Raw genomic sequence first — 27231 nt, 5'->3', positions numbered from 1 at the left:
TTAGGGACCCAAGCCCAGGCCGCTGTCCCCAGCTTCCCCTCAAGAGTCCAGCACTCAGACTCCCCCTGAACCTCCAGCCCCTGCTCTGGACGCAGGGTCCCAACCACTCCGGCAGTCCGCCCACCCCATCACCTGTTTCATGTCTCTGTAGCAGGGGCACCACACTGTCTCCTGTACTCACAAGCTCGTACAACCCAAGAAAGTAGGGACTTCTGGTGGCCCGCAGTATCCCCAGCACCCAGTTTAATACCTTACGTGTGGTAGGTAACTGACAAATATTGAAATGAACAGATGTCCAAATGAATGAACAGATTAGCAGAACAAGTGTGAACAGAAAGCTTCATCAAGTTAAAACATCGCAGACCCATACTTCGCAATTACCTGGGCAAACGAGGTGCCACGGGCTCGCTGGAGGCTCGGTGTAGGACTTGGCAGAGACAGCAAGGACCGCACTTTCTGACAATCACACGTTGCTGTGCTCACACCCTTATACCAAAGAGGTGTGGTTTCTACAGAACAGTCTTCTGCTACCTTTGACACCTTTTAAACAGTGTCGACTCCGAGATGGCTGGACCACGCCATGGGCTGATATCAACACACCCTGTGGGCTCCCAGGAGAGGTACAGGTCTGGAGACACCCTGTTACCCAGGAAACCCCCCTTCTTCCTTACTTGCCCCTCAAGAGGGCTAGCCAGGGTGAAAACCCCAGCCAGCAGTCCCCAGACCTCCAAGTACCCTTCACCTGCTGGAAGTAGAGAAAAGGGGTCTGGACACAGATCTGAGATCCAACCCAGCCTGTGCAGTCACAGGCTGGATGTCCCTGGACAAAGTCCTACATGCCTCATCTGTGAAACGGGGGTAGCAAGAACAAGTTCTGGGAGGTGTGGGAGCCTCAAAACACATCCCGGGATTGAAAGTCCGCAGTCTCAGAAACAGCCCCTGATCAGATCCCTCTCCTGAGCGGTGCCCTCTCTGCAGGACAGATCCTTCCAGAGCTGCTCAGCCACAGGCAGAGGCGGTGGTGCTGTGGTGAGAGCTCCAGCCTCGGACAAGTCAGAGACGGCATGTTCAACAAATACCAGGATATATCAGTACTCCTTCAAATCAATAAAAAAAAAAAAAAAGACCAAGGAACCAAAGAGAATAAAGCAAAGGACAGGAAAAGGCAATTCACAGCTTAAACTCACACAACTAATGAACATGAAAAGATGTTCAACCTCACTAAGTGACCAGGGAACGCAGATTAAAACCAAGTATCACTTCTTGCATGCTGCTGGCAGGAGTTCATTGAGTCAAGGGCTTACAAGAGTAATTCATAATTTCTCGTAAGGCTGAAGGTGTGCAGACTCTACAATCCGGCAATTCCACGTCCAGGCGTAGCCCAGAGTCAGCCACCCTCGTACGTCTACACCCACTAGAGATGCTCATTGCAGCTCCGCAGCAACAGCGAAAGAACTGAAACATCTTAACCAGCCATGAGTGGAGCGGTGACTGAACAAACTGTGTATCATCGCAAAACCGAACACCAGACAACCATTTAAACTGAATAAATTACTCTGCATGAATCTATTCGGAAAAACCTGATGTCCAGATTTTTAAAAATTGTAAAAAGATACACATAGTACGATCGCATTAACTTAAAAAAACACACAAAACAAGACCATATAGATAGCATGTAAGTGAAAAGAATTAAAAAAAAAATAGAGGAATCATTCTTGGTGACTATCACATTCTAGGAAGAGATGAAGTAGATTGGGATGGACTGTGCGGATAAGACTTAGGTCTTTTCTTCCAATATTCTACTTCTTTGAAAAAAATCAGATATACGGAAAACATTAACATCTGTAAGTCTGGCTGACTGTCACATGGGATTCTATTATCCTTCATATTTTGAAACATTTTTATATTTAAAAAAGGGAGCATGGCGTAGAGGGGAGGCTATAGCTCAGTGGTAGAGTGTGTGCTTAGTATGCCGGAGATCCTGGGTTCAATCCCCAGGACCTCCATTTAAACAAATACATAAATAAATAAATAAAACTAATTACCCCCCCCCTAAAAAAGTTTTAAAATAAAAGAGGGAGTATAGATTTTAAGACAAAAATTCAGAGGCTATAAAAATAGAAAGATAAATTCAACAACATAAAGATTTAAGAAGCGGGGGTGGGAGGTTGCGGGAAGGGGAGGGAGAGAAAGAGAATAAACAGTGAAAAGACAAGTGAGGAACTAGGACAAGTACCTGCATCATATATACATCGGACCAGTGAATTCCCTGAGCCTGTAATGCGCTCGTGCAAGGCAAAAAGGAGAAAAGTCAACAGGTCAAGTAGAGAAATGGGCTCAGAACATGAATATTCAGTTTACAGAAAGTAATACGACAGCCCCAGAGGAGAGACTCATTCTTCACGGATCCTACCGGCAGAGCTCCAGAAGCCTCAGAGCCTCCGGTGCTGGGGGCAGGGGGACAGGCTCTTTCACGGATCAGTAGTGAAAGTAAAGCCGGGGTGACCTTTCTGGAGGTGACTTGGCAGTGTCTGTCGAAATCCCCCTTAGCCCAGGAAGTCCACTGCTGGAAGTTTATTCTACAGAAAAGTCTCCTATGTTTGCACGAACTTTTCTATCAAGATCTTTACAGCCAGCACTGTTAGTGACGGCAAAAGATGGAAAAGACTTGAAAATCTACCAAAAAACCCACAGGGACCTGTTTGGACCCAACACCACACAGACAACGGAACACTCTGCCTTTGAAAAAGTGGATACCTACACACACTGCCACAAAACGGTCTCCCAAGCATATGATGACACTGTGAAAAGGCAAGGGGAGAGCAGTGTTCTGTGTCTCTCCAATGTGCTTTCACCAAAAGACTTGTGTGCATACGTGGATAAGTCTCTACAGAAATAGGTTATTTGAAGGATGCAGAAGAAACTCGGCAGTGGGGGGCAGGGGTCAGAAGGGGAGAAAGACTTTCTTTATATCATATAATCATATACTCTTTTTTATGTTTAATTTTTTAACTAGTGACTGTGATACAGTTTCAACTAAAATTGTGCTAAGAGAAGAGGGAACAAACAAGGAATGTAATCTCTGGCATCTGACACACCCAGACCTGAATTCCGGATCAACCATTTCCAGGCTGCACAGGTGTTGGACAAGTTACCTCTCTGATCTCAAGTTTTCTATTGGGTCAAAGGGAGATAAAAGCAGGGCACTTCCTCCCGGGGTGACTGGACATGCCGGTAAGAGCAGCTCTAAGGTCGTTACCATGAAGAAGAGGAAGCAGCCGGCCTGACGCCAGAGCCTGCATCGCTTTTCCCTCTCACGGGTCCAGTGGGCATGGGCCCTCCTGTCCCTCCTTCTGTCCCGCTCCGCAGACAGGGGATGGCAGGGGCAGGGCCACTGGGCACAGCTGTGCACCCTGGACGTGCATGGTCAGGCCTGGCGGGGAGAGTCGGGGCTGAAATCCAGCCCTCCCTCGGCTTGTCAAACCATCGCCCTGGGCAGGGCTGTGTTCAACTGCAGGACCATTTATCCTGCTTTCCATGGAGGCTCTGAATGGGCCAGCAGCGGAGCACTTTAACCCTCCTCCAGTCTCTTTGCCAAGTTATAAAGAGCCCAGAGCAAAGATCTGAGTGTCCACAGACCGGGGGTTGGCCCCGGGGAGGCTGGCCTACTCAACCCATCCATATGTATCTTTGTGTGCATCACTTCCTCTGAATGCACAAAGATACCCTTTTGACTAGCAGAAGTGGTTTGTAGGGAACTGAGTCCTGCCACCTTTGGCCATCCGTACCCACTTCCCAAACCTAGGCCAGCAGGGTGATGCTCTCAGTGAGGTCGCCCTGAGGATTAGCCCTGTGTGAGGTCAGGAGAGCCACGGGGACACCTCCCTTCTCCCCACTTGCTCCTCCGAAGGGCTTGTCAGAAGGAACAGCCCTGTCCCAAGGCAGGCTGGGGTCCCGAGGCCCCCAGGGACGCGGTGAAGCTGGGCCGTTCAGCAGAAATCGGAGCCGCCAGGGCGTGCGGGCCTGCATGCGGGGACTTCACTAGGGCAGGAAACCAGGTAACAGGCCTGGGCACGCCTGGGGGCAGGGAGACACACCTGACAAACACAGAGGTGAGTGAGAAAATGTGACGTCGAAACACACCGTGAGGCCAACAGGACGGGGCCGTGGAGCAGAGACAGGGCAGCTCCTTGGGAGGGAGGGTCAGCGAGGAGCCGGCTCTTGACCTCAGACCACAGAGGTGGGTGTGTTTCCAGGCCTAAAGAAGAGCCTGTGGTTTGCCGGGTATGAGGAGCAGAAACAAGTGCAAAGTGCCTGCAGACAGTGAGTAAGGAAGGGCCAGCAGGGCTGCCAGCTCAGCCGCCGGCTGCACAGTCCAGGATGTCACAGGCCACTCCGGGAACCTGGACGTTATGCAAGGTCCCAGAAGTCACTGGAGGGTATTGACAGAGGAACACTCTGGATTCATTTTTAAAAGATTCCTGGGGCGGTTCTGCAGCTCTTGTGCATAATCTCATTTAATTTTTAAAACATTCTACGTGGTAGTCCTCTTTTATTCTGATTTACAGATGAGGAAGATGAGTAATAAATTAAGGGTCCCAGGGTCACCAGAAACAAAGAATTCAAGCGGTCTGAACTGCCCAGAAGCCCAGCTCTGGGCATCCACGGACTGGGGCGAGCTGCCTGGGGTCAGTCTGGACAAGGTCTTGCATCTCTTAGGCCTCAGATTCCTCAGCTGTGAAATGGGGTGGGGGGAGCAAGAAAAAATTCTGGAGGAAAGAGATTCACAGACAGAGAAAACAAACATGGTTATGGGGTGGGGTGGGGGGGAGCGGGGAGGGAGGGGTAAACTGGGAGTTTGGGATTGGCAAATTCAAACTATGTACAGAATAGATGAACGACAATGTCCTACTGTATAGCACAGGACATTGTATTTAATAGCTTGTAGAAGCCTATAACGAGAAATATGAAAAAGAATATATATACATATATATGTACATACAACTGGATCACTATGCTGTACACCAGAAACTAATGCAACATTGTAAATCAACTATACTTCAATTTTAAAAATGTTAAAAAAAAAAAAAAAAGAACTAGTTCTGGGAGGTGTAGGAGCCTCAAAACACCCCCTGGGATGGAAAGTCCGCAGTCTCAGTACCAGCCTGGCCAAGAGCAAGCACTTGGCCCTGGCAGCTGAAGGAGACTCCTGGTCTGGGCCTCCCTGGGTGCCCCTCTCCACTGAGGGTCTGCCCCAGGCCGGCACAGGGCGGGGTCCACAGCTCCCACCTGCTAACACAACCGCAACCACAACCACAACAGCACTCCTAGCCGCTGGGTCCACCCCACACGCTAAACGGGGCACGTGCAGCTGCCGGGGGGACAGGGGTACTGACACCCAGACTCTGCCCTGCACTGAACGTGCATCCCGCGTCCTAGCCAGGTTCAAGGTGCATTGCTAGGGTCGGGAGGAGGAAGGGGTGGGGGAGAGGGGCATGAGGCTTCACTGGAGAAGCTGCTCTCCCTTCCTGAGTGCAGCCCCTCCTAGAGAAGGTGTCCAGGCCCCTGACCTGTCCACCTGAAGCCGTCGCAGTGGGGCATGGCCACAGACCCCCTGCCAGCGCAGAGCCCCTCCCCACAGCCGCTCCAGAGTTGAGCCCTCTTCACTGGAACACCACTTCATTTCCAGCACGATGTTCCCTCTGCTAGCTGCCGTCCCCTCTCCAGAGCTGGTACTCCCAAAGTCCCGGAGCAGGGACAGTCCAGGTCAGTCCGGGGATCTCTGTAGAAGTGGATGAAATTCCAGCTCTAACCACAAAGGGTGGCTGTCGGCACGGTAACGTTTTGGAGTATCTGGGAGCAGGGATTCAGGCACAGAAACCTCTCTCCCCTGACCTCGAGTTCCAGTAGGGCTCTGGCTTCTGCAGGACCCGAGCCTCCCTCCTTTCTTCACCAGAACCCCTGGCCAGCACTGTGATGCACACTGGCCTGCAGCGGTGGCTCTGAAAGAAGGAGGCTGCAGGGTGTCAGCACGAGAGAGTGCACGTCTTAATTTCTATTAGGAGCCCAACAGGGTTAGAGCTGCTAAGGATCGGATTAGGGCAAAAGGAGAGGGTGATGCAGGCTGGTGGGGGGCAGGCAGCACAGGCCCCTGTGGCGGGGTCTCTGGAAGAGAAATGAAGCCACAGACCAGGAAAACAAGACCTCCATTTCCCACATCCCGCATCTGTCCCCCGGGAATAGAGAAGCCATAAGAGAGGCCCTTTTGAGGTCATTTTGCATTGGTAAGACTTTCTATGAATGAGCTGTATACACACTCTCCCTGAAGTAAAGGTTAACGATGAGGAGAGGGAAGGGGCAGCCAGCGTTCTAGGTGTTGCTGGGGAAGGTGCAGACCCTCCAGTCTGAGCAACCGTCCTTCTGGGACAGGACCCAGGGCAGAGCAGGTGGGTCTGCCGGCAGGAGGGCTGGCTGATGCTCAGGCTGTCCGAGATGCCCCAGGGCCCCCCTGACCCAGGGCTCACCAGCCTCTGCGGGGAAATGTGGAGGCAGATCTGAGCACCCGTAGCTCCAACCACCCCAGAGCCAGGAGGCAACCGGAAGACACTCTGAAGACCTTCTCAGGCCAACTCTGCTCTGGACCACTCAGACCCTCTGTGTTGAAAACCTACAAACACAACTCTGAGCACAAACACAAGGATCCCTGTTCAAACACAAGAGTGCACCCCAGAGCAGAGGAGCGTGGTGACCCCCACACGCACGCACACACGTGTACACACACACACTCCTTTCCCCCACTCCCTGCCCACCCCACTCCCACCCTCAACATACAGCGTCCGGGGCCTGCTGGGCCCCCTCTGCCAGGCCGCTCTCTTCCCCCATCCCTCGTGCAGGGCACTGCCCGCTGGTTCCTTCAACTTCGGCTGCGGCTCCAGCCCAGTTTGTTTGTCAGGTTTCAGGTCCCTTGGGCTACCAGCCAGGGAGCCTGGAGCTGCGAGAGGATCAGGGAGTGGCTAAGCCAATCCTCTGGGGATCTCTTCACCTCCAAAAGTTGAGTAAAGGGAAGCCCTGGGGCAGCCAAGCCCAGATCCCAGAAAGAGAGCCTTGCCCCTTTCAAGCTGAGAGGTACCTGGGAAGGTGGGGTGTAGGGGGTCAGAAAAGCAAAGGAGGAGGACATGCAGCCTTAAAGGGGTGTCTGGGGACAAGGGAGTGTCCGGGGGCAGCCCGTGGCCAAGGGCAGGCATGGGGCAGAAGGCCCTGCCCCAGTGGAGGGCACCGCACAGCACCCAGCACTCAGTCACCATCCTCCTGGCCTGTCCCAGCCTCTGTGCACCTGCTCCTAATCTTGATCTTCCCACAGACAAATCCAGGAAACTCTGAGGCCCTCCCCTGCCACCTTCTGCACTGCTCAAGCCCCAAGGCATTAGCATTTCCAGCATGTCCTGGCACCCAGTCCTGGGGGTGGCGGTGTTGGAGGGAGGGCAGGACTCGGGCAGTCAGGGCCCGGGGACTGAGGATTCCAGGTCTAGGGCTTGCTGAGCCGGTTTGGGCCTCGCCCACGCTGCCTCTCCCCAGAGCTGCTGGCCTGGGGTCCTACAGGATGTCCCTGGGCACACAACCTCAGTCTCCTCTAATCCTGGGCCTGGCCCGCAGCTCCTCCACTCTGCCCTCTCAGGAGCCATCCTTGTTCTCAAGCTGGAAGAGCAGGAGCTGTGAGTCCACTGTGGGCTGGGGACGAACACCACCCTCTGGGCCAGATCACATCCAGGGCTCTCTCCAAGGAAGCCTGTGCCAGAAGCCTTGGAGAAACGGAGGCACAGAGGAGGAACAGATTTGGAGAAGACCCAGGGGACCAAGTCACCACAGGGGCCCTGGCCCCATCTGAAGGTGGGAGTCCAGAGGACCCGCCCGTCCTCCCGGCCCCTTCCAAGAACGTTGTGCTTGGAGTGACAGGATCAGGGCCCTGGGACAGGGTGCCACTCACCCCCAAGAACACACCCAAGCCTGGCCAGCTCACCTGGCCTTCCCGGCCTGTCAGTCCAGCTGTTCTGGAAAGAGAACATTTTCTTCTCCCTCTATTTGGACAACTGCAGGGACAGTGATGGTGAGAAGAGAATGTCTGACTATTGAGGGAGGGGGCTGCAGGGAGCAGGGCCACAGGGCCTCTGAGGGGGGGCCCAGGCTCTGGAGCCGGGGGCCCGGGGCTGCTCGACAAGGACAGGCAGAGGCTGCGGCCCTACAAAGAGGGAGCCAGAGGGGCTTCTGGGATCAGGTCCGGGGCCCAGGAGGAGGGAACAGAGGCCAGAGGGCACCAGCGGAGAAGGGTTCCCATCTTAAGGGAATGTGATCGGTTACAGGGCGGGGTGAGGACGGCCTCTCCGGCCCAGCCCCAAACCCTGTCTGGCCTCACTCCCAGACAGGCCCACAGCCCCCTCCTCGGCAGCTCCAGGGCTGGCAGGTGGGGCTCCAGAAAGGAAGGCAGGCATCAACAGGACAGGGTCAGAGGACCTGGAAATGCAGCTTCTTCCCACCCTAGGAGGCCAGAAGCAGAAATGCAGGGTCAGTGTTTCTCCTCCCTCATCCCACGCTCCCCGCTTCTCAATGGTTGGTCTCTCTCACTGCCCTCCCTCTCCTTCTCCTCCGGGTCCCTGTCCCCTTTCCAACCACCCCATCCTGGTGTCTCCTTGTCCCCATCTCCAGCTCCTCCTGCCTGCCTCCCCCGCCCCCGGTTATGTAAGGGTCCTGAGAACACACAGAGGGAGCTTTGTTGTCAAACCAAATCCATACGGAGCCGGGATCGGCCAGCGCAGCTGTTCCCCATTCCCTCCGCCTTGGCAGGGTCGAGATCCCGGGCAGGAAGCCCCCACGCGCCCCCATTTTGGGAGGTGGGGGCAAACACTGGCCCCAGGCTCCCCAGGCAACTGAATGGGTGGCCAGAGATCAGTCACCACTGCGTGGGACCACAGCAGGGGACCAGCCGGTCCCCAGGACAGAACAAAGCCTCGGTGCAAAGCCAGGGCCCCAAAGCCCAGAGAGCAGAGCTCTGGGCTGGGAACAGGGCTGCACGGCAAAGGCCCAGAGGGGAGACCAGACTCCCACCAGCGCATCCACACGTGGATGCAGGTCCGTGTTCTCTCCCACACAGCCCATGTACACACTCATCCACACACTTATATGTGCACACACACGTGTGCGCATGCACCGTGTGTGCTCACCTGGAAGGCATCTGAGCAGAAATCTCTCTGCTCTGGCCAGCCTCCTCCATCCCAGCAGGTGCCACTGGGGGAAAGCTTCTGCTTTGGAGAGAGGAGGGCAGAGGGCAGAGGGCAGAGGCCAGAGAAGCTCCACCAGCCAGCACTTGGAGACCCTCTGGCTCCGGAATGAGATTCTGCTTTCCTGCCCAGGAAGATGTCCAAGGAGGTGGGTGAGGGCCCAGGAAGCTGAGCTTAAGATCAGAGCATTGCACACTTCAGGCAGGCACTGCCCCTTTACCAAATCCGCCTCAAAAATGCTGGAGCTGCCAACAAGAAGTGCTCCTGAAACTGCACTATCCCGACCCAGCCCACCCGAAGTCCAGCGGCCACGTCAGGCAGGACGGCGTGGATGCTGAGGCCTGGGGTGGGGCAGGGTGGAGGGCAAAGGAAAGAGGAGGAGGCAGACATGAAGGAAGAGAGGTGACCAGGATGGAGGTGAGAGAAATCTAGAGGAGGAGATGGGAGGGAAGGCAGAAGGGTCGGAAAAAGAGGAAAAGGACCAAGGAGGGCACAGCAGACGAAGGAGGGCGGTGTGGAGAAAAGGCCCCACACAGCCTGCGAGAGTGCCCCCACTCCACGAACACCCCCCACAGCCCCCACACACCCTCTCAGTCGGACAAGAGGGTCCAGGAACAGCAGGACAGGGAAGGGGATCTTGGAACCTGAAGGATAGAGCAGGACCTCAGAGAAAGGACAGACAGGGGCAGGGTGAGAGGGAGCACCAGGGAGGCCCAGGGTCCCTCCTGAGGCAGCCCCTGCCTGGGGGAGTGTCACTCTGTGACCTTGAACAGCAAGTTACTTTTCTGAGTCTCAGCTCCTTTCTTGCAAAAAGAAAGCGTTATTGAGAGGCTGCTGTGTGCCAGTGCGGTGCCGGGTGCTGGGGATATGACGGGGGTGAGACAGTCCCAGTCCTGCCCTGCAGTCTAACAGCAGCCTGGACTTCGCAATGCCTGTCAGCTGTGCACCACGGCCCCGTGAGCTACCCACATGCTATCAGCCCGATTATCAGATGTGCTGATGGAAAACCAATAAAGCCCCAGACATACCCAATTCACACAGCTGGGAGCACACAGAGGAGACAGTCTACCTGCCTCACTTCCTGGCCCAGAAAGAAGGCAGCCTTGGGCCCACCCTGAGTCACAGAAAACACACCCGCATATACAGAGCTGGGCCCCGGGCGCTGGGATGTTACTTGAAATGCACTCTCATTCAAAAGCGTCACTTACTCAGAGGAGGAGACCAAGGCTCCACGTGGGACCCAGGGCCTTGCAGCCTGGCAAAGCACACAACCCGTCTCAGAGCCCTGCCCTCGCCCACCCGTCTGGTTTGGCTTGTGCCGCTCTGGGCTCCTGGGGGACAGGGTCCCCTGATGTGACAGATTAGGACCTGTGGGGGGGGTGAGGGTGCAAGAGTAAGTGACAAGTGTGCAGGGCCGTCGGGGAGGCCTCAGAACAGGCTGGCGCTGGATGCTGAAGGACATGCAATCCAGAGAGCGGACTGCTGACAGCACCCAAGCTACTCGGGGGACAGGGGAGCAGAGGCGGGGAGCTGAGAACATGCTGTGGGGAATGTAAGGATAGCCTTACCAAAGCCCAACGGGGGTTTTCAAATAAAAATGCTTTTAGGCCAAGACACCCTCTGTCCCACTTTCAAATGAAATTTCATGTGGAAACCCAGTATGTAGCAGGAATAAGAGTGGAGCTGTTTGGGTCCCAGCAGGAATAGGGGTGAACCGCCCCCTCCTGAGCCCGCACTCCTGAGATGACACCCCCTCTCAAGGGCGCCTTTCTTGGACCCAAATAAGGGGACAGCTGACGTCAGGACAGGAGGGGAGGTAAGGACCAGTCTGTTCAAGGACCTGAAGGCTGGGCTGAGGAGGGCAACAGATGGGGGCAGGAGTGTGGCCAGCTGGCCTGGAGAGGGGGGAGGGGGGCCGACTCCTGTCCATCCCCCCGGGCTCCTGCCTGCCTCTCTGGTGTCTGAACAGACTGCGGGGCCGGGCCCTGGGACAGACAGCTCAGATGTCAGAGGGAAACTCTCTTCACCCCAGGAAAAAGGGGAAACAAGGCAGGGCCACAGAGAAGACAAGGTCAGAAAACCCAATCTACATCCTCCTCCTGTTCATCAAACAAATGTTTACTGAGCACTTCTTTGCTAGACATCGTTCCAGGCATGAAGAACACGGCGGTCACCAACAGGTTCCCAGAGCTCACACCAAACCCGAAAATCTCAGGGAGGAAAAGGCCCTGAAAGTTTTCAAACCCACCCACACCACAAACATGCCCCTCCAATGCCTGCATCTCCTCTGGGGGTCCCTGTCAAGGTCATGGGTCTAAGCTTGTTCATCTTCAGCAACCAGGCACTCGCTCCTCCACAGGCAGAGGCACGCCTCTGGGTCCCTCCCCACCTAGCGGAGGCAAGGAAGTCAACAGAGCACTGCACGCACTGTTAAACCTACAAGTTTTATTTTATATCATGACAAAATATAAAGCCTCATGTCTAGCTCTGCTGGTTCTCAGTCAATTGCTTGGAACCAAAGGAAACAAGCAGGCTCCACTCTCACCTGCCCAGGGTTCCCAGGTCCCTCGGCCTCTGCCACGTCTGTCCCCTGCTTTGCTCCCCTCCCATGACCCTTGAGCAGTGGGTTCCCAAAGCTGGCCCCTGCTGGCCCCCACGTCTCTCCTGTGGTCCCTTCCAACCAGGCCTCCCACCCCCTGACCCGAGCCGAGAGGGCTGTGGTGGCGGCGGCCTGAGGGTGGGACAGAGCAGAAAAGGGTCTTTGAGGAGCCTCTCTGGCCTTGAGCCAGGCTAGGACGGGGGTCCAGGAGAGCCTGGAAGCAAAGCTGCTGTGACCTGGCAGGAACCTGGGGACGCCAGGGGCCGAGAGCAGCCACCTTGCCAGGGTCCCTGGCACACAGACCCCGCAGGACCCCTCCCCTTCCCCACGTGTCGTCGTGGTTGCCGGATGAGGCCTTGCAGCCTTGTGGGCGGCAGCCGGGGAGCTGCCTTTCCAAGGAATAGGAGCCGGCGGGCAGGCCAGATGGAAGCAATTACGGGCCGGGAAAGCGGGAGAGGTGGGGGCCTGGCAGGGGCTGGGAGGGGCCCCAGCAGGAGGGAGGAAGGCAAACCCGACCCTGCCCAGCTCGAGAGGCCGGGACAGGACGCCGGGACAGGACGCAGGGGACGGGGCGCCAGGACCGGCAGGGCCAGATGTGGGATGCAGGACCGCAGAGAGCTCTGGGCTGGGAATCAGGAGGGCCGTGTCCCCCCTTTGTCACCACCACCCTGTGGCCTTCAGCAAACCTCTCCACACCTCTGGGTCTCAGCCCCTTCACGGATCACAGGGCAGGGTAAGATGAGCTCGGGGGCAGCAGAGAACGGGGCTGAAAAGTGCAGGTTTTGGAAACAGGCCTAGGTGTGAGTCCCAGCGCAGTGCCTTAGGAGCTGTGTGACCTTGGCCAAGTGGCTTAATCTTGTCTTCATTTAAAAATGGGTTTAAAGAAAGGGTTGTGTGAGCTCACCTGAAGTGATGTAAATAAGTGGACAGCTCAGCACTTTCTTTTCTTCAGGTTTATGGGGCCAGACTTTTAGTAAGAGCTTGATAGTTAAATGCTCACTACTTCTGTTATTTGCCAAGTCCCTTCTATTGTAAAGACAGGTATCTACGGCCACTGCCCGGCCAGGGGACACGGGTCAGACCACAGGCCCTAGGAGCATCACTGCGGGCCGTGGAACCCACACCCTGCAGGAGGGTCTGGAGCCGAAGCAGACACTCCGGCGCACTGGCCCAGCCCTCTGCAAAGCGCTCTCTGTCCTCTTTCGCACAACCATCTTCCCCACCCCACCTCCCCAGGGAAGGTAAGATCCTGGAGCCCCTGACCCACTCAGGTTTTGGAGCGAAGCTGCCGCCAGGAAGAAGGGACCATCCTACTCCCAGACCTTCCTCGCCCTCAAAGCCCAGACACACACCCCATGGCCCGGGCAGCAGCGCTCTCCTCCCTGCGGGGCTTGCGGCAGGAGCCAGGGCCTCAGGCTCCAGAGCGGTCTCATGTCTCTGTAGGGTGCCTTCGCAAGGGGTGGGGAGGCAGAGATCCAGCAGTAGGTCTCCTGGTCCCCAGGCAAGGGGCCAAGACTAAAAGAAAACCTGCAGCTCTGAATGGCCTTCCTCACTCTGAAGAGCAATCAACCCAGCACACCCGTGGCAGAGTCCACCGCCTGCTAGGTTCATGGGCGCCAGTCGGGGCCCATGGCACCTGCCTGGGGCCCAGGCATCATGTACAGCTGCTCCCACTTGTAGCTACGTTTGACCACTTCCTCCATCTGTGGAATAAAGTGCGTCACAGCGTGTACACACACACACACACACACACACACACACACACACAGGGAATGTAGTAGAGGTCAGGAGGAAACCTGAGGCCAGAGGTGGCCAGCAGCCCTTCCAGGGGTACTCAAAACACTCATGCAAAAGTGCTGAGGGCCTCTGGGAAGGGGTGACAAATGAGAGAGGGGAATTAATAACCACAGCCAGCGCAACCCACCTGCCCTAGTCATTTCCTCAAGGAAACCAAAAATTTCAGGGCAAGGCCATGAGTCTTGAGAAGGAAGAAGGACCCTGAGGGCAAGGGGCAGGAGAAACCAACCAGCGGCTGCAGGGAATCGGCTGCAGGGAATCATGTAGCCACGGGGCAGCTGAGGAATCAGGAGGGAGGTCTGTTTGCTTTCTGGGTGCCCTGCTCCCCAGCTCCCCCGAGGAGCGGGGTCCGGTGGCCGCCTTGACCACAGTCTGTAGGTCTTGGCCACAGTCTGTAGGTCTGGGCCTCACACTGTGGGACCCTCTGGGACACTGATCTGAAGGGTCCCCTTCAGGAGGCAGGGGCTCTGTGTCCCCGGTGGCTGGAACCATTCTGTATGATTCTGAGGTGGAGGGTCCCCCTTCCCCCAGACAGAGCGGGCAAACCTTTAAGCTGCTCTGAGAGGAGGAATTCACCCAGAATGTGCCCATCCCAGGCCTGGGTGGGCAGCCGGTGCACAGCAGAGGCGAGGCCAGTGGCGGTTAGCCACAGATGACCACAGGTTAAGCTGGGACACAGGAAGGAAGGTCTGGCCACTCTGCTACAGCTGGAGAAGGGAGGGTCCTTTCAGGATTTGTTACAATTCTGAAAGCAGATTCTCGGCTCTGCCCAGAAAACTGGATCCTAGGACTCTAAAATGTCTGGGAGGGCGGAAGGACCAAAGAACTCCGTCTCTGAGGAGTGGGGGTTGAGGTAGTGCTCTGAGTAGGGAAGCGGGCAAGGGAGGGGAGGGAAGGGAAGACAGCCCAGAAGGCACCGAGGGCTTCCTTAGCTGGGCCTCCACTCACCGGCAAGGGGCCCTGTGGCCACGAGCAGCAGCTCACGCCACAACCACAGATGCCTCTCAGCTCGCGTCCCAAGCAGGAGACTCACTCTACTTTCTGAACTCCTTTCTCCAACACCCCTCTCCTCCTAACTCCTGTCAACCTGGACTCTGGGGGGGGGGGGATGGTCCCCACTCCTGTCTCTCCCTCAGCTGCGAGAGTGAGATCTAGGACCCAGGGAACAGCCTCAGATCTCCCACCTAGCACACTGGTGCTCAAGGATGAGGCACCAGAGCACTCCCAGTGGAGACAAAAGCAGGGCCGGGAACAGCTCAGAGGGACCTGGGCCACCTCGGCTCAGGTAGGAGGTATTCACAGCTCCCAGCACAAGAAAACACCCCAGAAGTTAATTTCTAGGCCCCAAACAGCTGGCATCTCCCAGGCACACTCTCTAGAATTATGGGGCAGCTCTGGAATGAGAGTGTGAGAGAAACACTGCTAACAGCAAACACGCACATACCTCTGCCTTGGCGCGGACACCTTCCACAGCGCTCAGCGCCTATCAGCTCGTTTACGATCTCCCCACAGATGCCAGGGCCGGGGCCTGGAGCTGGTGGGCGGCACAGCACCGTTCAGGAGAGCGCGGCATTGGTTTGTGCCTCTTGGGACACCCCAGCCAGACCAGGCCCGTTCCCAAGGTTCCGCAAAGAATAAGTCGGCCTGAACTTGGCTTCCACATTGTGCCTCCCCCCTGGCGGTGGAAAGCACAGGCTTCCCTGAGAAGCCTGTAGGGGTGCCAGCCCGTGGGTGGTCACGAGGTCAGACGGGCACAGCTGGGCACCCGGACACTGCCTAGAGCCCCAGCCTTCTGGTAGGAGCCCCCTCCCCTGGCCCTCAGGACCCAGTCTGTGGGACAGAGGGAGCAGCAGCAGTAGATCAGGCCTCGGATGGCCCAGACAGAGCCTCCCCCAAGACTGGGAGTGGAGGAGGCAGACGTGCTGGAAGCTTTGGGATGCCTGGGAGGTCCCTGCCGGCAGGGGCCCCCGAGGGGCACCCGGAGCAGACAGCTGCGACCATGGATTCTGGCCCCTCTGTACTCTACCTTCACCCCAACCCCATCCCTCCCCACTGCCCACCAGCCAAGCAGCTCTGAGGCACAGTAGCCTAGGCCCAAAGACCCCCACGACGTGGACCTGGTGTCCTCGCATGGCCAGCCTTCAGCTAGCAGCCCCCACCTTTGGACTCTTCTTGGCGACCTTGGGACTCCTGCACACAGAAGGACCCAGCAAAGCCTGTCACCTCCAGCAGAGCCAGCCCATGGATCTCCTGGACGTGGTAGGGCAGTTGTGGGGAGAAACCATGGCTCAGAGGCGGCTGAAGGTGGGGACGCCTCTCCAGCCTGGGCGCAGGGGTAGCGGCTAGAAACTTTCCAGAGAAAAGGACCGTCCTGTTCGCTCACTCGCAGGGAGCAAAGAGAAGCGGCTTCCCGCGAAAAGCGGTCCAGAGAAAGGGATCCCGGGGCTGTGGCCGCCCCCCACCCCCCACCCCGGGAGCCGGCCCCGCGCGGCGCCCACGTGCCCGGCCCGACCACCAGCTCCCCCGGCCGCGGGGCCGGGCCGGGCTGGGGGGGGCACCCGGCGGCAGGGCCCGGAGGCGCGCCCCGCCCTCCCCCGCGGGCCCGACGGGCCGGGCCGCCGCGTACTCACCCTCGCGGGTGGAGCGGGGCGGGGCAGGGCAGTTCCGCGCGCAGCTCCGATCCGCTAGGCGCTCGCGCTGGAGGCGCGGCGCTGGCGCGGCGGCTCCGCTCGGCCGGGTCCCTGTCCCGGGCGCGGGGCCGGCCTGGGAGCGGGCGAGTCCGCCTGCTGGGAGGCGGGGGCCCGGGCCCGGGCCCGGTCGCGGGGCGGGGAAGGGGCCGGACACGCTTGCGCACACGGCCAGGGAGCCGACTGGGGAGCAGGCGGGTGGAGGAGGAAGGGCGGGGTGGAGGAGGAGGAAGGGCAGGGGCTATCCCGCTTGCGGGCGGGGCCGCTGCCGGGCGGCTCGGGATGGTGCGGGAGCCGCGGAGGCCCGGGGGAGAGGGCGGGCGGCGGGGCCCGGGCGCGAGGGGCGCGGAGGGGTCGACCGACCGGGCAGGCGCGGAGGGGCGGGAGAGGAGGCCGGTGGGGTGAGGGGAGAGCTCTGGCGGGCGCAGCCTGTGAGTGGCACCAGAATGGATGTGCCCAGCGCAGCCTCTGCACACCCTCATGGGAACAATGAGACCCAACAAAGGGCTCTCCGCTCTCCCACACGGTGAGCCGCATCCTTCCCTCACGCAGGAAAGCGAGGCACTGAAGAGGGAGGGCCACCCCACCATGCACAGTGGCCAGGTGCCCTGGACAGAGACCTGGGCCCTTCCCCTGCCCTGCTCCAGATATGCTGCCCCCACACTGTTCCCTCTACATCCCTCTTTGCACACCCTCTCTTGGCCTTGAGAAAGCGTCTCAGTTTCTGTTCCTTACTGAAGGCGCCAGGCATCCTGTCTCCGGGGGAAACCCCATCAGGCCGCTACCCTAGTTCCTGGGGCCCACACACCGCAATCAAACCTGGGAACTATTCAGGCCAGTAACAGTTCAGAAGTCACCCACAGAACAGTCCTCAGCACCCAAGACTCTCTTTCATAGGTTAGTGTTTACTGAGCCCTCGGTGTGAACAGCCCGATGCTGGGGGCTCCAGGGCTAAGAGGAAAGTGTAAGACACCCCACCACCATCACCACCACCACCCAAGGAAGCTCACCGTCCAGTGACAGAGAGAAGGCTCACGGTGGACTCCCATTCAACAATAAGGCAAGACAGGATGTGACTAAGTATAAGGTGTAACTGCCGAAGAGGAGTCACAAGTGTCAGTTCAAGATTCATTTCACCTGAAACTGGACGGACTGCTTATCGGCTGAGAACAGATAACACAGAAAGCTCTACCCTGCGTGAACAAAGTGGAGAAAGCAGGGTGAAGACAGACAGCCTCAAGTTCTTCCATAGGTGACTGTTCCCTCCTAAATCACACCTTGTGTGGGCAGAGGTTTTTTTCTGCATTTCGCCCATGTCTAACTTAATTATGTTTGAATTGTGCCTTTGTCAGGTATTCACTCAACAAATATTTATTGTATATCAGCTCCAGGTCCGGAACTAAGCTAGGGAGAAAGAACACAATGACTTAAGTCCCTGCCCTGGGTAAGGCTAGAGGAAGATGGAATCGCTTCCCTGTCGTACAGGTGGGAAACCTGGCCCGAAGGGAGTGAGCATCCACCCAGAGCGACTGGGTGAGTCTGGCAGTGCTGAGCTGAGAATCAGCCCAGTGTCTGCACTTCAGTCAACTAGATCTCCACACAGTTGGCAGTTCTCGCTGTGAACCACGTAAGCTTCACTTTGTGGGAAAACAGAACAGAAGGGTCCACTTTTGCTCCTGGAGACCTGATTTCCAACTCTGCCTCAGTCACTAAATAACTTTAATTTTCTTACTGGAAGAAAATGAAATAAGTGTGCCAATTTAAAGGGCTGTAACACAACGTTGTAAAATGACTATAACTCAATTTTTTAAAGTTTATAAATTTAAAAAAATTAAATTTTAAAAAATAATAAAGGGCTGTTGTTAGTATTAACTCAGGCAGTGGACCTGAATTTGCTCTGGAAGTACAAGGTGCTATGTAAGTGTGTGCTGTTGTTCCACGGGTGGAATCCCTCCTCTGTCCTATAAGCTGCATTCAGATCTCCTATCCCCACCCTCCTCCAGTTTATCCCAGGCCTGGTGACTGGGTGCCAGAAGCTAACTGTAATCCTGACTTCTCCCCTCAGGCCACAATGTGCTGACTCATGATCTTTCCCCTCCGGCTTCTCCATGGCACAGCCAGATGCTGACCTAGCCGCCTAGAACCCGTCATCCATGGGTCAGGAGGATTCTGGTACTTTTCATCTGGAGCCCCTTCTGCCTCTCCGGCCCCTCTTCGGCCCATCTGCAAGGCACTTTGAGTGGCTCAGCAAGAGGCCATGTGGTGGGGCAAGCAGGACTCTGGCTCCTGAGACCGTCCCTGTCGGAGGTGAGCTGTGCCAAGGTTGCATGAAGACAACCTGAGGGTCCATGGTCTGGGTTCTGGTCCCCTTCTCAGCCATGCTGCCTCCATTCCCACCTCCTCTGCCCAACCCCCCCCCCCTTACCTCTCTGGCTCTGGCTCTGCTGTGGAGGAAGTGGAGGACACCGCTCTGCTGGGGCAGCAGAGGGCCCTCGCTCAGAGCAGAGGGAGGAGGCAGAGGACAAGGGGCGTGGGAGGGGCAGGTGCATCTGGAGCTGGGGGGCCCAGGGCCCGCGGCTCCTCCCTGGCAGGCAGGGGTGTGGGTGGCAGGCGCCGAGCTGCTTGACACATGTGCCTCACAGGCTTCTGGCCCCCGTCCCTCACACGTGCCATGTTAGCATCCTGCCCACCAGGAGGAGGGAACGGCAGGTTGCTGTTTGAGGAAGAAACAGACCCAATCCGGCATTTCAGAACACTTTTAAAAATAGCAACTCCAGGATGGTGTTTCAGCTCCTATTTTTATCAGATTTATATGGCTGGACGTTGGAACTGAGCAGTTCCCAGGGTTCTCAATGGCAGTGGACATCACTATTGTAGTCTTAGAAACTGGCCGGTAGGCCAGGGCTAAAATGCATTCCAGGAGCCCGTAGGCAGGAAGAGATCCCGAGAAGTCATTGCACACAACTCTTGTCTCTTTTGGGGGCCATAAGCAATTAACCACAGATAGTTTGTGGTTTGTTTTTTGCCTTAAAGTCTCTTGGTTGCCATAACTCCACTACATAATCTAGGATTTCACGGCCTTCTAATCTAGAGGTCCATTTAAACATCTAACCCAAATATCTCTGGGCGCAACCTTTAGGCCCTTCTTGCAGTAGGAATATAGCAGCTACCATTTATGAGCCCTTAGTATGTCCACAAAACTCACTTATTTAATCCTCGCAAAACCCCTCAGGGTGGGCACTGCTATCACTCCTAGTTTAGGAGCAGTTAAGGGACTTGCCCAAGATCATATTTGGTTATGATGCAGCTCCTATGCCGGAATCATCACAACATGCTGGCTCTCCAAAGGAGGTAGAACAGAAGTTAAGAACTTCCCCCATAGCCTTGACTTTCATTTCTTCCTCAAGGTCCTGAAGAGAAAACTGGCCAGGGTGCTATTCGATGTGTGTGCCCCCTGCTAGAAGCCAAGTTCTAGGTCCCAGCCATGCTGAGCCATGGTCTCCCTGACTGCTGGGTTTTGGCTTCAGCTGGCCATTTGGCTGTCAAGGTTTAGCCCAGAAGTCTGGCTTCTCTTGGCATAAGCTCCCACAGCCCTCTGTGCTTTTCCACTCGTGGAATTACTCTGTAATCAATGCCTACATTCCTCACTATGGTAAGCTCCAGGAGAGTTCTATGTCCATAGTCTTGCTTAAAAAAAGAAAAAAAAAAAAAAAAAGTAGGGTAGATGTTTACAACCTGCTGATTGAATTGAAACACTTTAAACAAATATAGCCCATGCTTATTTTTTTTATCAGTGGTTAAAACTTGGTAGCTTCAAATTTATATAAACTTCAGAATCCAATGTAATTTCAGTAATAATATAGAACAACTGTAGGGTTGCCAACATTAATTTTGCTAGGCAAAGCTATTTAAAAAACAAGTACTATTAATTATCACCATCTTCTTACAAAGGACATTTTAGCATTCTATACATATGTTTGAAATAAAGATTTAGTCCTTTCTGAGAAGAGTCAGCAGACCAACATGAACCTATTCAGAAAGAAAATAGATACATTAAAATGTTTAGGATATAGAAGTATTACAAGAAAAATATTTTCAAGTATCACTTGGTATGTAATTGTTTCTTAATTTTTTTCTCCATTCCAGGATCTATATAGGCAACAAAAAGCAGGCAATGTGGAGCTCACTGTCCAACTTGTCCTGAAATGTTATTTTTCTCAGTTTCACGAAGGAATGTTGACAAATGTAGAACTCTCAGCAGTTTTGCTCTATGAGGAAACATTTGGGCAAACTGAGAGGAGCCAAGGAACAGGAGTCCTGCCTCCCACCACTCCCTCCCCTCCCCAACCAAGCTGGGAAGGTGGCGGGGAGCCATCCAGGATTTATCCAGGCAGGGTGACATCTACCACGGCTCCAGCAGAGAAGGGCCGCAGGCGCACACCGAGGGCACGCAATAAAACCCGGAAGGCCCTCTTTCCAGCACCAGGAACAGATGCACACTGCCAGAAAGGGGCTAGGGTTGCTCCTTAGTCAAGGTGGGGCTTCAGGCTCCTGGGTCTGGCTTTCTCACGATGCTGTCTCAGAGGAGGGAGGAGGCTGGGTTCTGCAAAACGAAAGCAGCAGGAGAGCTGAGGCCGAGGAGGTGGGTGGCTCTTATTCTGGACTGAGAACCAGGAGACTGGACTGGATTCAGAGCCGAGCTCCTTTGCTTGCAGGTGAAAGGCCTCAGGTGCTGGTCTAGCTGCCGCCACCTGCTCCGGGCCCAGGATGCTGTGATGGAGGGAGCTGCTTTTGGATCCCCGTGGACAGAGACTCCCTAGACACAAGTTCAGAAGAAGCATAACAAAGCGACTGGCCTCCTGACTCGGCCAGTTCTTCCCTGCAGCTCTTCCAGAGTCCCACCACTCAGGTGAGATGGAGATGCAGTGAAGGAACTGTTCCCAGTGGTGACAAAGTCAGTCTACCTCAGGCGGAGAGTCTCGAGGTCCATCACCTAGGCCCCTTTTATCCAACTGGCCATTTCCCAGAGTAAATGCAAACAATTCTTGTGGGCAGTGACCCTGGACACTGCTGGGGGCTTTGGGGGCAGGAGGCTGAGCCGGACGTCTTCTCCCAGAGCAGTTTCCGGCTTGTAGGTGCTCCCTGGGTCTTAGTTACTCCTCTTGCAGGCTCTGGGGGAGAACTGACTCTCTTCCCCTTGAAAAGCAGAGCGGGTCCTGACACACAAGCATCATCTCTGCCTCCCAGCCCTGCAAGGGAGCAAACTAAGCCTCCCTCTAGATCAGCCCCTAACTCCTGTCCTGTCCCGTCCTGTCCTCTGCTCACCAACCCCGCTGAGCCATGCCTCTGGAGGGTACCAACCACAGGTCGTACTGCCTTCCTGTTCCCATCAGCGCTTTGCGGAGCTGGTCGATGGAGACGCTGGTAGGTATTTGGTGGATGGATGAGCAAACATGTGAGGAGGGGGATGGGACAGATCAGGCACTGATCTGCTAGGGAGTCAAGGCTGGAGAGGCCGGGGATGCCTTCACAGGGCACAGCTCCAGGGAGTTAAGAGACCCATCCTGGCTGTCCTCCTGTTGGTCCAGGATTGGCCACCTGTTAGTCTTACCTGAACATTCACCCTCCGTGTGAAGCCGGATGAAACCCTCGCTGACAGAACTTCATCTGTCAGGGGCTAGAGGACGCTCCCAGGATGGAGTCCCTCCACTCTGCCAAGAGGAAGCTCTCTGGGTTAGTGTCCCCTCCACTCCTCTGATCGGCCCCGTTTATTTTCATGATAGTTCAGGAGGAGGTCCTCTTCAGACCTCCCAACTCTTTATTTTTCTTATACACGGATGACAAGGACAAGCAGGGCTCCCCTTCAAAGCCAGCCGGGTGTTCTGTGGCCAGAATCCCCACCTGGCGGGGGGAAGCTGGCTCCCGCCCCAGGGCCCCACTCCCAGCTCTTCCCTCCAACTGGCCCCTCAGCACCCTCGACACCCCACTTCACTCAGGCCTTCCTGCTGGAGGCGCGCTGGGTGGGCCGCTGTGCCAAATGCTGTTGAGATCCCAAAAGCCCACTCTGGACATCAGCCTGGGGCAGCCCTCTCTGCAGGGCAGCCTCCCCTGTGTTGTCTCCTTTAACTCCTAAGTTCGCCGGTCTGCGTGCCCACTGGCCTGGAGGCCGGGAGCTTCATTTTAGTCACCTCTGTACCCCACGCTCAGGACACTGTCAGGACCAGTCAGCCAGTGAGTCAAAGTGTGAGAGGAAGCAACATGGTCCCACGTGACGTTTACCCAGCAGATCACGGATCCTCACCCCTGCTCCCCTTTACAAAGAAAGAGGCTCAGGAACAGGCTCTGGATGCCTTGGGTCTGGGACAGTGTTCTGGGGTGAATGTCGACCCCGGGAGGAGAGCACGGACCAGCATCCAGGGCGGTGCCTCACCTGTAGTACATGTTTAATAAACACGCAAGGAACAAACGACTGGAGCTCAGCTCTGAACCCAGCCTCCTGGCTCTCGGTCCAGGGGAGCAGAAGAGCCACGCCCCTCCTCCGCCTCAGCTCTCCTCCCGCTTCCATTTTGCAGACCCCACCTCCTGCCTCCTCTGAGAGAGCATCATGAGAAAGCCAGTCCCAGGAGCCCGCAGCCCCACCTTGACTAACGAGCAGACGCCAGCCCCTTTCCACCAGCACGTGCATCTGTCCCCGGTGCCGGAAAGCGGGCCTTGTGTTTAACTGCGTGCCCTCAACATCCGCCGCGCCCGTGTCCCTGCTCTGCTGGAGCAGTAGTAGATGTCACCTTGTCCAGATAAGCCCCTGATGGCTCCCTGCAGCCATCAGCCTCGGACACTTTTAAGTCCCTTCCTGGCCTTGTGACTCTTTGGATGGGGACCTATGACGCTGGTCACACCTTGAACCCCTGCCCCTCAAGGCTTTTGGACTCCACTGCAACCATGTCATTTTGCCCTGCTGAGACACTTTGTATTTGCTCTTCTGGTTGCTCCGTGTGAGTTTGTTTTGTCTTCCTGCCCAGATAATGAACTCAAGGCCAGGGACTCACTGACCAAATAACGGAAGCAAAGGCAGGCATCTGGGGCTTGTGTCACCTGATTCTCATTAGAGCCCTCCTCCTTCCAGGCAGCGATCTTCCATCCTTGTCAACAGGAGTTTATCAGCGGGGTTGGCTCACGTGCGGGAAGTGTGACCTCAATGCTCAATGGGAAGGGAAAGAGGAAGTACCACAAAAAAAATTGATAGATTTTTTTCCAAAAAGTTTTCCTCTTTGGTTTTTTGGGGAAACTCCCAGATATAGGAACCTAGAAAACTAACAGAAAGATACAGCAAGGGGGAAGGAAGAGGGCCACGGCAGCAGGAGTGGAAGCAGAGGTAGTCGGACTCAGGACGCGGGAGTCAGCGAGGACAGGCAGGTGCACAGGGACCCAGAGGGAGCCCTGCATCCTCCCGGCCGGCTGCAGCCGCCACCAGACACTCGCCCCCACTCAAGACCTTCCCTGCTGGGTTCTGCCCACTCCACCTCCCCAGGCCACGCCGGCAGGCCACACCAAATGAGACCGACACTTTATTCTCATGCTGGTAAGAAGTCAGTACAAAATACACTTTTAAAAAAAATTCACTTGGTGCTAAAAATCCCACCCCCCGCCCACATCAATGTTTTTCTCCAGACGGCCCAGGGCGGGGGAATCAGCTTTTCTGGGCCTCCTGCAAGAGCGCGAGCAGGGGGTCATCGGCCCTGAGGGCAAAGGTGAGGGTACGCCGCTGGTAGTGCTCGGGGTCGTGCTCCAGGTTCTCGATCACCTCGGCCAGCAGGTGGGCGCGCTCCACCCCCGCGCCGGGGGCCTCGAAGCCCAGCGCGGTGAAGTGCACGTGCAGGTGGTAGTAGGAGGGCAGGTAGTGCAGGAACACACGGAGGCGGTCAGCCCTCACCTGGTAGCGCTGCAGGATGGCCTCCTGGTGAGAGAGGACGGTGACGGGGGGGTCACCCTGCTGCCCGTAAAGCAGCACCAGAACCCCCTCCTGCTTGCGATGCGACCAGCCTCTGGACATCTAGTCAAAGCCCTCCCCACAGCTCTCTGCCCACTGCTGGCCTCAGATCCCTCTCTGCCAATCTAGGGAGTCAGCAAGTGCGGGTGACAGCAGCAAAATGGAGGCGCTTTCTCCCAAAGGAAGGGGGCGGTAGCCTGGATCAGCCTCCCACATGGTAAAACCTCAACAGTCACCGCCGGCCATCTAGGAAGTCCCGTTGCTAAGGACAGGCCCAGATTCCCAAGACCGTGGGGCCTGTCCTCCCCCGGATGATTTACCAGCACTTAAATCACCCAGACGGCAGGAGGAAGCCTTGTTCTCCCTCTCAGCATAGAACAGAGTGGAGCAGGGACACCAGGAGATGGGCTGGGGCTGCCTGGGGCTTGGGGAAAGAGAAAGGACAGGGGAGGGGCCTCGGGCAGGCGACTGTGAGCCACAAGGTCTCGCTGGACTCCTGGCAGGAAAGGAAAGCATCGACTGTGGCCCCGGCTCCCTCCGCCCACCCCAAACTTGCTCAGGGGTAGAGCTGTTTCTACCCAACCTGCTTCAGGAGCCCCCAAGGCTCGGAATTACTACGAGACTCATTTCCATTGTGAGCAAACCTCTGAGGCCGTCAGAGGTGAAGAGAAAAAGACAGGGCCTCAGTGGGCTCAGAACACCCCAGAACTGTACTCTATGCTGCCATGTGGAGCTCCCCCGGAGGTCTTGGCAGCAGGGTGACACCAGGGCCAGGGCACCCAGAGGGCTTCCGGTGGGAGTGCTGGCCTGGCATCTTCTGGAGAGAAAGACGCCGTGCTCAGCCATCCAGAGGTCGTTTCAGCAGAGAAACGGGTCACTCCAGAGAGAGACAAAGGCAGCCAGGGAGACGGTGCTGAGGGAGGGTGGAGAGAAGGCAGGCTAGGCACAGTGACGAGGGTGGCTCAGAGGTGAAGGGCCTGGAGGTGCAGGGAGGGTCCCTCTGGGCAGAGCCCCACTGGCAGGTCTGCGTCGCAGCCCTGGAACCACCCTGGTTGAAACAGGTGAGCCTGTCCCCTGCTGGGTACCCTGGTGACTGCAGGCTCTGGCACGGGGGCCACATCTCCTGATTCCTCAGAGCGGAAGCACGGCTGAGACCAACCAGGCAGAATGGCAGGCTCAGGAGGATCCCCTCCAGACACTGAGGCCCAGAGAGGTGAAGTGCCCTGCCTGAGGGCACCCGGCGGGCTAGGGTCACAGTGTCAGAACCAGGACCAGTGTCCAAGATTCTAGGCTCTCTTCTTCCATCTCCCTTCACCTCCAGGGCTCCTTTTACACCCCGCTATTTCATTCAATTCAGCAAATCCCCCAGGAGGAAAGTATCCTAGAATGCCAGGTGCTAGATAATGCATGTCTCTGCTCTCCAGGGAGATGAGAAGGGACGTGGAGACATGCGTCAGGTTGTAGGCTATCAACCAAGAAATGTGTCCAGCACCACGTGGCTGTCACAAGCAGGACAGGCAATCCTGGGATGGGAGGGCATCCCAGATGCAACCTGCAGGAGAACGGCAGGGAGCAAAAGTGGGAAGCCAGGCTGAGGAGGGCCTGTGTGGGGTGGAGGGGGCTGAAGGTAGAGATGGAGGGCAGGGCAGGACCAGGAACAAGGGTCCTGCGAGTCCACCAAGAGCCTTCATGGGCCCCCGCATGGACATCCAGAGATGGACTTCTGGGAAGGGTGAGGAAAGGGGCCCCAGAACACACTGGAATCGGAATGTAATTCCTCTGGGCTCCAGGGTGAATTCAGCCAAGGTGGCTCACCTGCCCCTCCCAGAGGATGTTCCTGAGCAGTGGCAGGTGCTCTGGAGTGAGGTCCCGAAGCGACTTGATGCCCCGGCGATGGCAAATGGCGATCAGGTACAGGTCATCGAGCTGTGCGGAGACAGACAGGGTTAAAACGGGCTCAGCAGGTGACAGGGCCAGGGAGGCTGCCAATCCCGGAATTCCTCCCAGAAGCCAGGAAGCACCTACACCCAAGGCCTGTGGCGCCAGCCACAGCCAACCCCAGGGACCCCGTGGCGGGACCAACCCCAGTCAACGTGTGCACCCATGTGCCCAAGGTGAGTGGGACAGTCTAAGAGGTGGAGGTTCTGTTTATTCTTCCTGCTGAAAAATATTATGAGAATATTTATATACTCACAGCTGCTGGGAAGTGGGAGGTAGGAAGGAGGTTCAAGAAAGCGCCAGGGTCAACTCTCATGGTCTAACTGCATGTATATAAGTAACTGCCTTAAGACATAAAGTGACAAAAGTACAGGAGGAAATTGATGCAACATTGTAAACTGACCATTCTTCAATTAAAAAAAAAAAGTACAGGAGGAAGAAGGAAAGACTAGCTAGGCTGATCCAGAGAGGCTTCCTGGAAGAGGAGGCAGGGGATCTGGGTCTTGAAGAAGAGGTAGGGTTTGGATAAAGAGCATTGAGGAAGAGGCAAGTGAAAACAAAGGTTGGAGGCAAGAAGTATTGGGCACCTAAGGCAGAGAGTAAACCATTCCGTTTCCAGAGTCAGAGGCTGGTGAGGGGTGACGAGGCACGTGAGGGGGGACAGGGAGCCTGAGGCCAGCTCGGCACCAGCACAGCCTCACCCTCTGCTCTCTTCTCCTATCTCATGGGACTCACGGGTGGCCCTTCCTGCTTCCTTCCTGGAAACAGTGCCTGGCTGAAGACCCGGAGGTCACCTCAGCACAAAGACCCAAGGCCAACAAGATCTTGAGCCAAGAGCAAATGGATGCTTCCTCCCACCCGTCTCTGCTCACCCACACCCGGCCTTGGCCGGTTACCATGTCCATGTGTGAGGCAAGCCCCAGACACCAGGGCTCCGGGGGCAAGGCATGG

At 56.4% G+C, this 27231-nt stretch overlaps 2 protein-coding genes and 1 long non-coding RNA gene across 19 annotated transcripts in view; 1 reads left to right on the top strand and 2 right to left on the bottom strand.

The window, feature by feature from the left end:
- Positions 1 to 16460, bottom strand: part of ST3GAL4 (ST3 beta-galactoside alpha-2,3-sialyltransferase 4) — a 33171-nt gene extending 16711 nt beyond the window's left edge. For 2 of the 9 annotated variants that reach the window (XM_074356947.1, XM_074356951.1), the window contains exons 1-3: positions 16299 to 16460; positions 15828 to 15918; positions 15113 to 15202 (exon numbers count right to left, since the gene is read on the bottom strand). The gene's annotated coding sequence lies outside the window, so the exon portion shown is untranslated. Of the gene's footprint in view, positions 1 to 8017; positions 8533 to 9215; positions 9463 to 15112; positions 15593 to 15827; positions 15919 to 16298 lie in introns of those variants that run through there. The other 7 variants (XM_074356949.1, XM_074356952.1, XM_010961687.3 and 4 more) reach the window with 6 other exon arrangements.
- Positions 16461 to 16647: 187 nt separating this feature from the next.
- On the top strand, positions 16648 to 23258 carry LOC105074191 (uncharacterized). Of its 9 annotated transcripts, none has more exons than XR_012503797.1 (6): positions 16648 to 17607; positions 17741 to 18662; positions 21071 to 21264; positions 21603 to 21779; positions 21944 to 22088; positions 22563 to 23258. It is a non-coding gene; the product is annotated as an uncharacterized LOC105074191 (long non-coding RNA). The 9 variants fall into 9 exon arrangements; XR_012503801.1 differs by having other exon boundaries at positions 16648 to 17982; positions 18421 to 18662; XR_012503798.1 differs by having other exon boundaries at positions 16648 to 18662; positions 21749 to 21779.
- Positions 23259 to 23907: 649 nt separating this feature from the next.
- The window catches only part of DCPS (decapping enzyme, scavenger), a 33122-nt gene continuing 29798 nt past the window's right edge, over positions 23908 to 27231 (bottom strand). Inside the window, exons 5-6 of the mRNA XM_010961682.3 lie at positions 26158 to 26268; positions 23908 to 24309 (exon numbers count right to left, since the gene is read on the bottom strand). Coding sequence (XP_010959984.2) covers positions 24043 to 24309; positions 26158 to 26268 — 378 coding nt within the window. The 3' untranslated portion in view covers positions 23908 to 24042. The remainder of the gene's footprint in view (positions 24310 to 26157; positions 26269 to 27231) is intronic.

The sequence above is a fragment of the Camelus bactrianus genome, chromosome 33, assembly GCF_048773025.1.
Source record: "Camelus bactrianus isolate YW-2024 breed Bactrian camel chromosome 33, ASM4877302v1, whole genome shotgun sequence".
NCBI classification, from domain to species: Eukaryota; Metazoa; Chordata; class Mammalia; order Artiodactyla; family Camelidae; genus Camelus; species Camelus bactrianus.
This window is presented reverse-complemented; position numbering and strand designations above follow the sequence as displayed.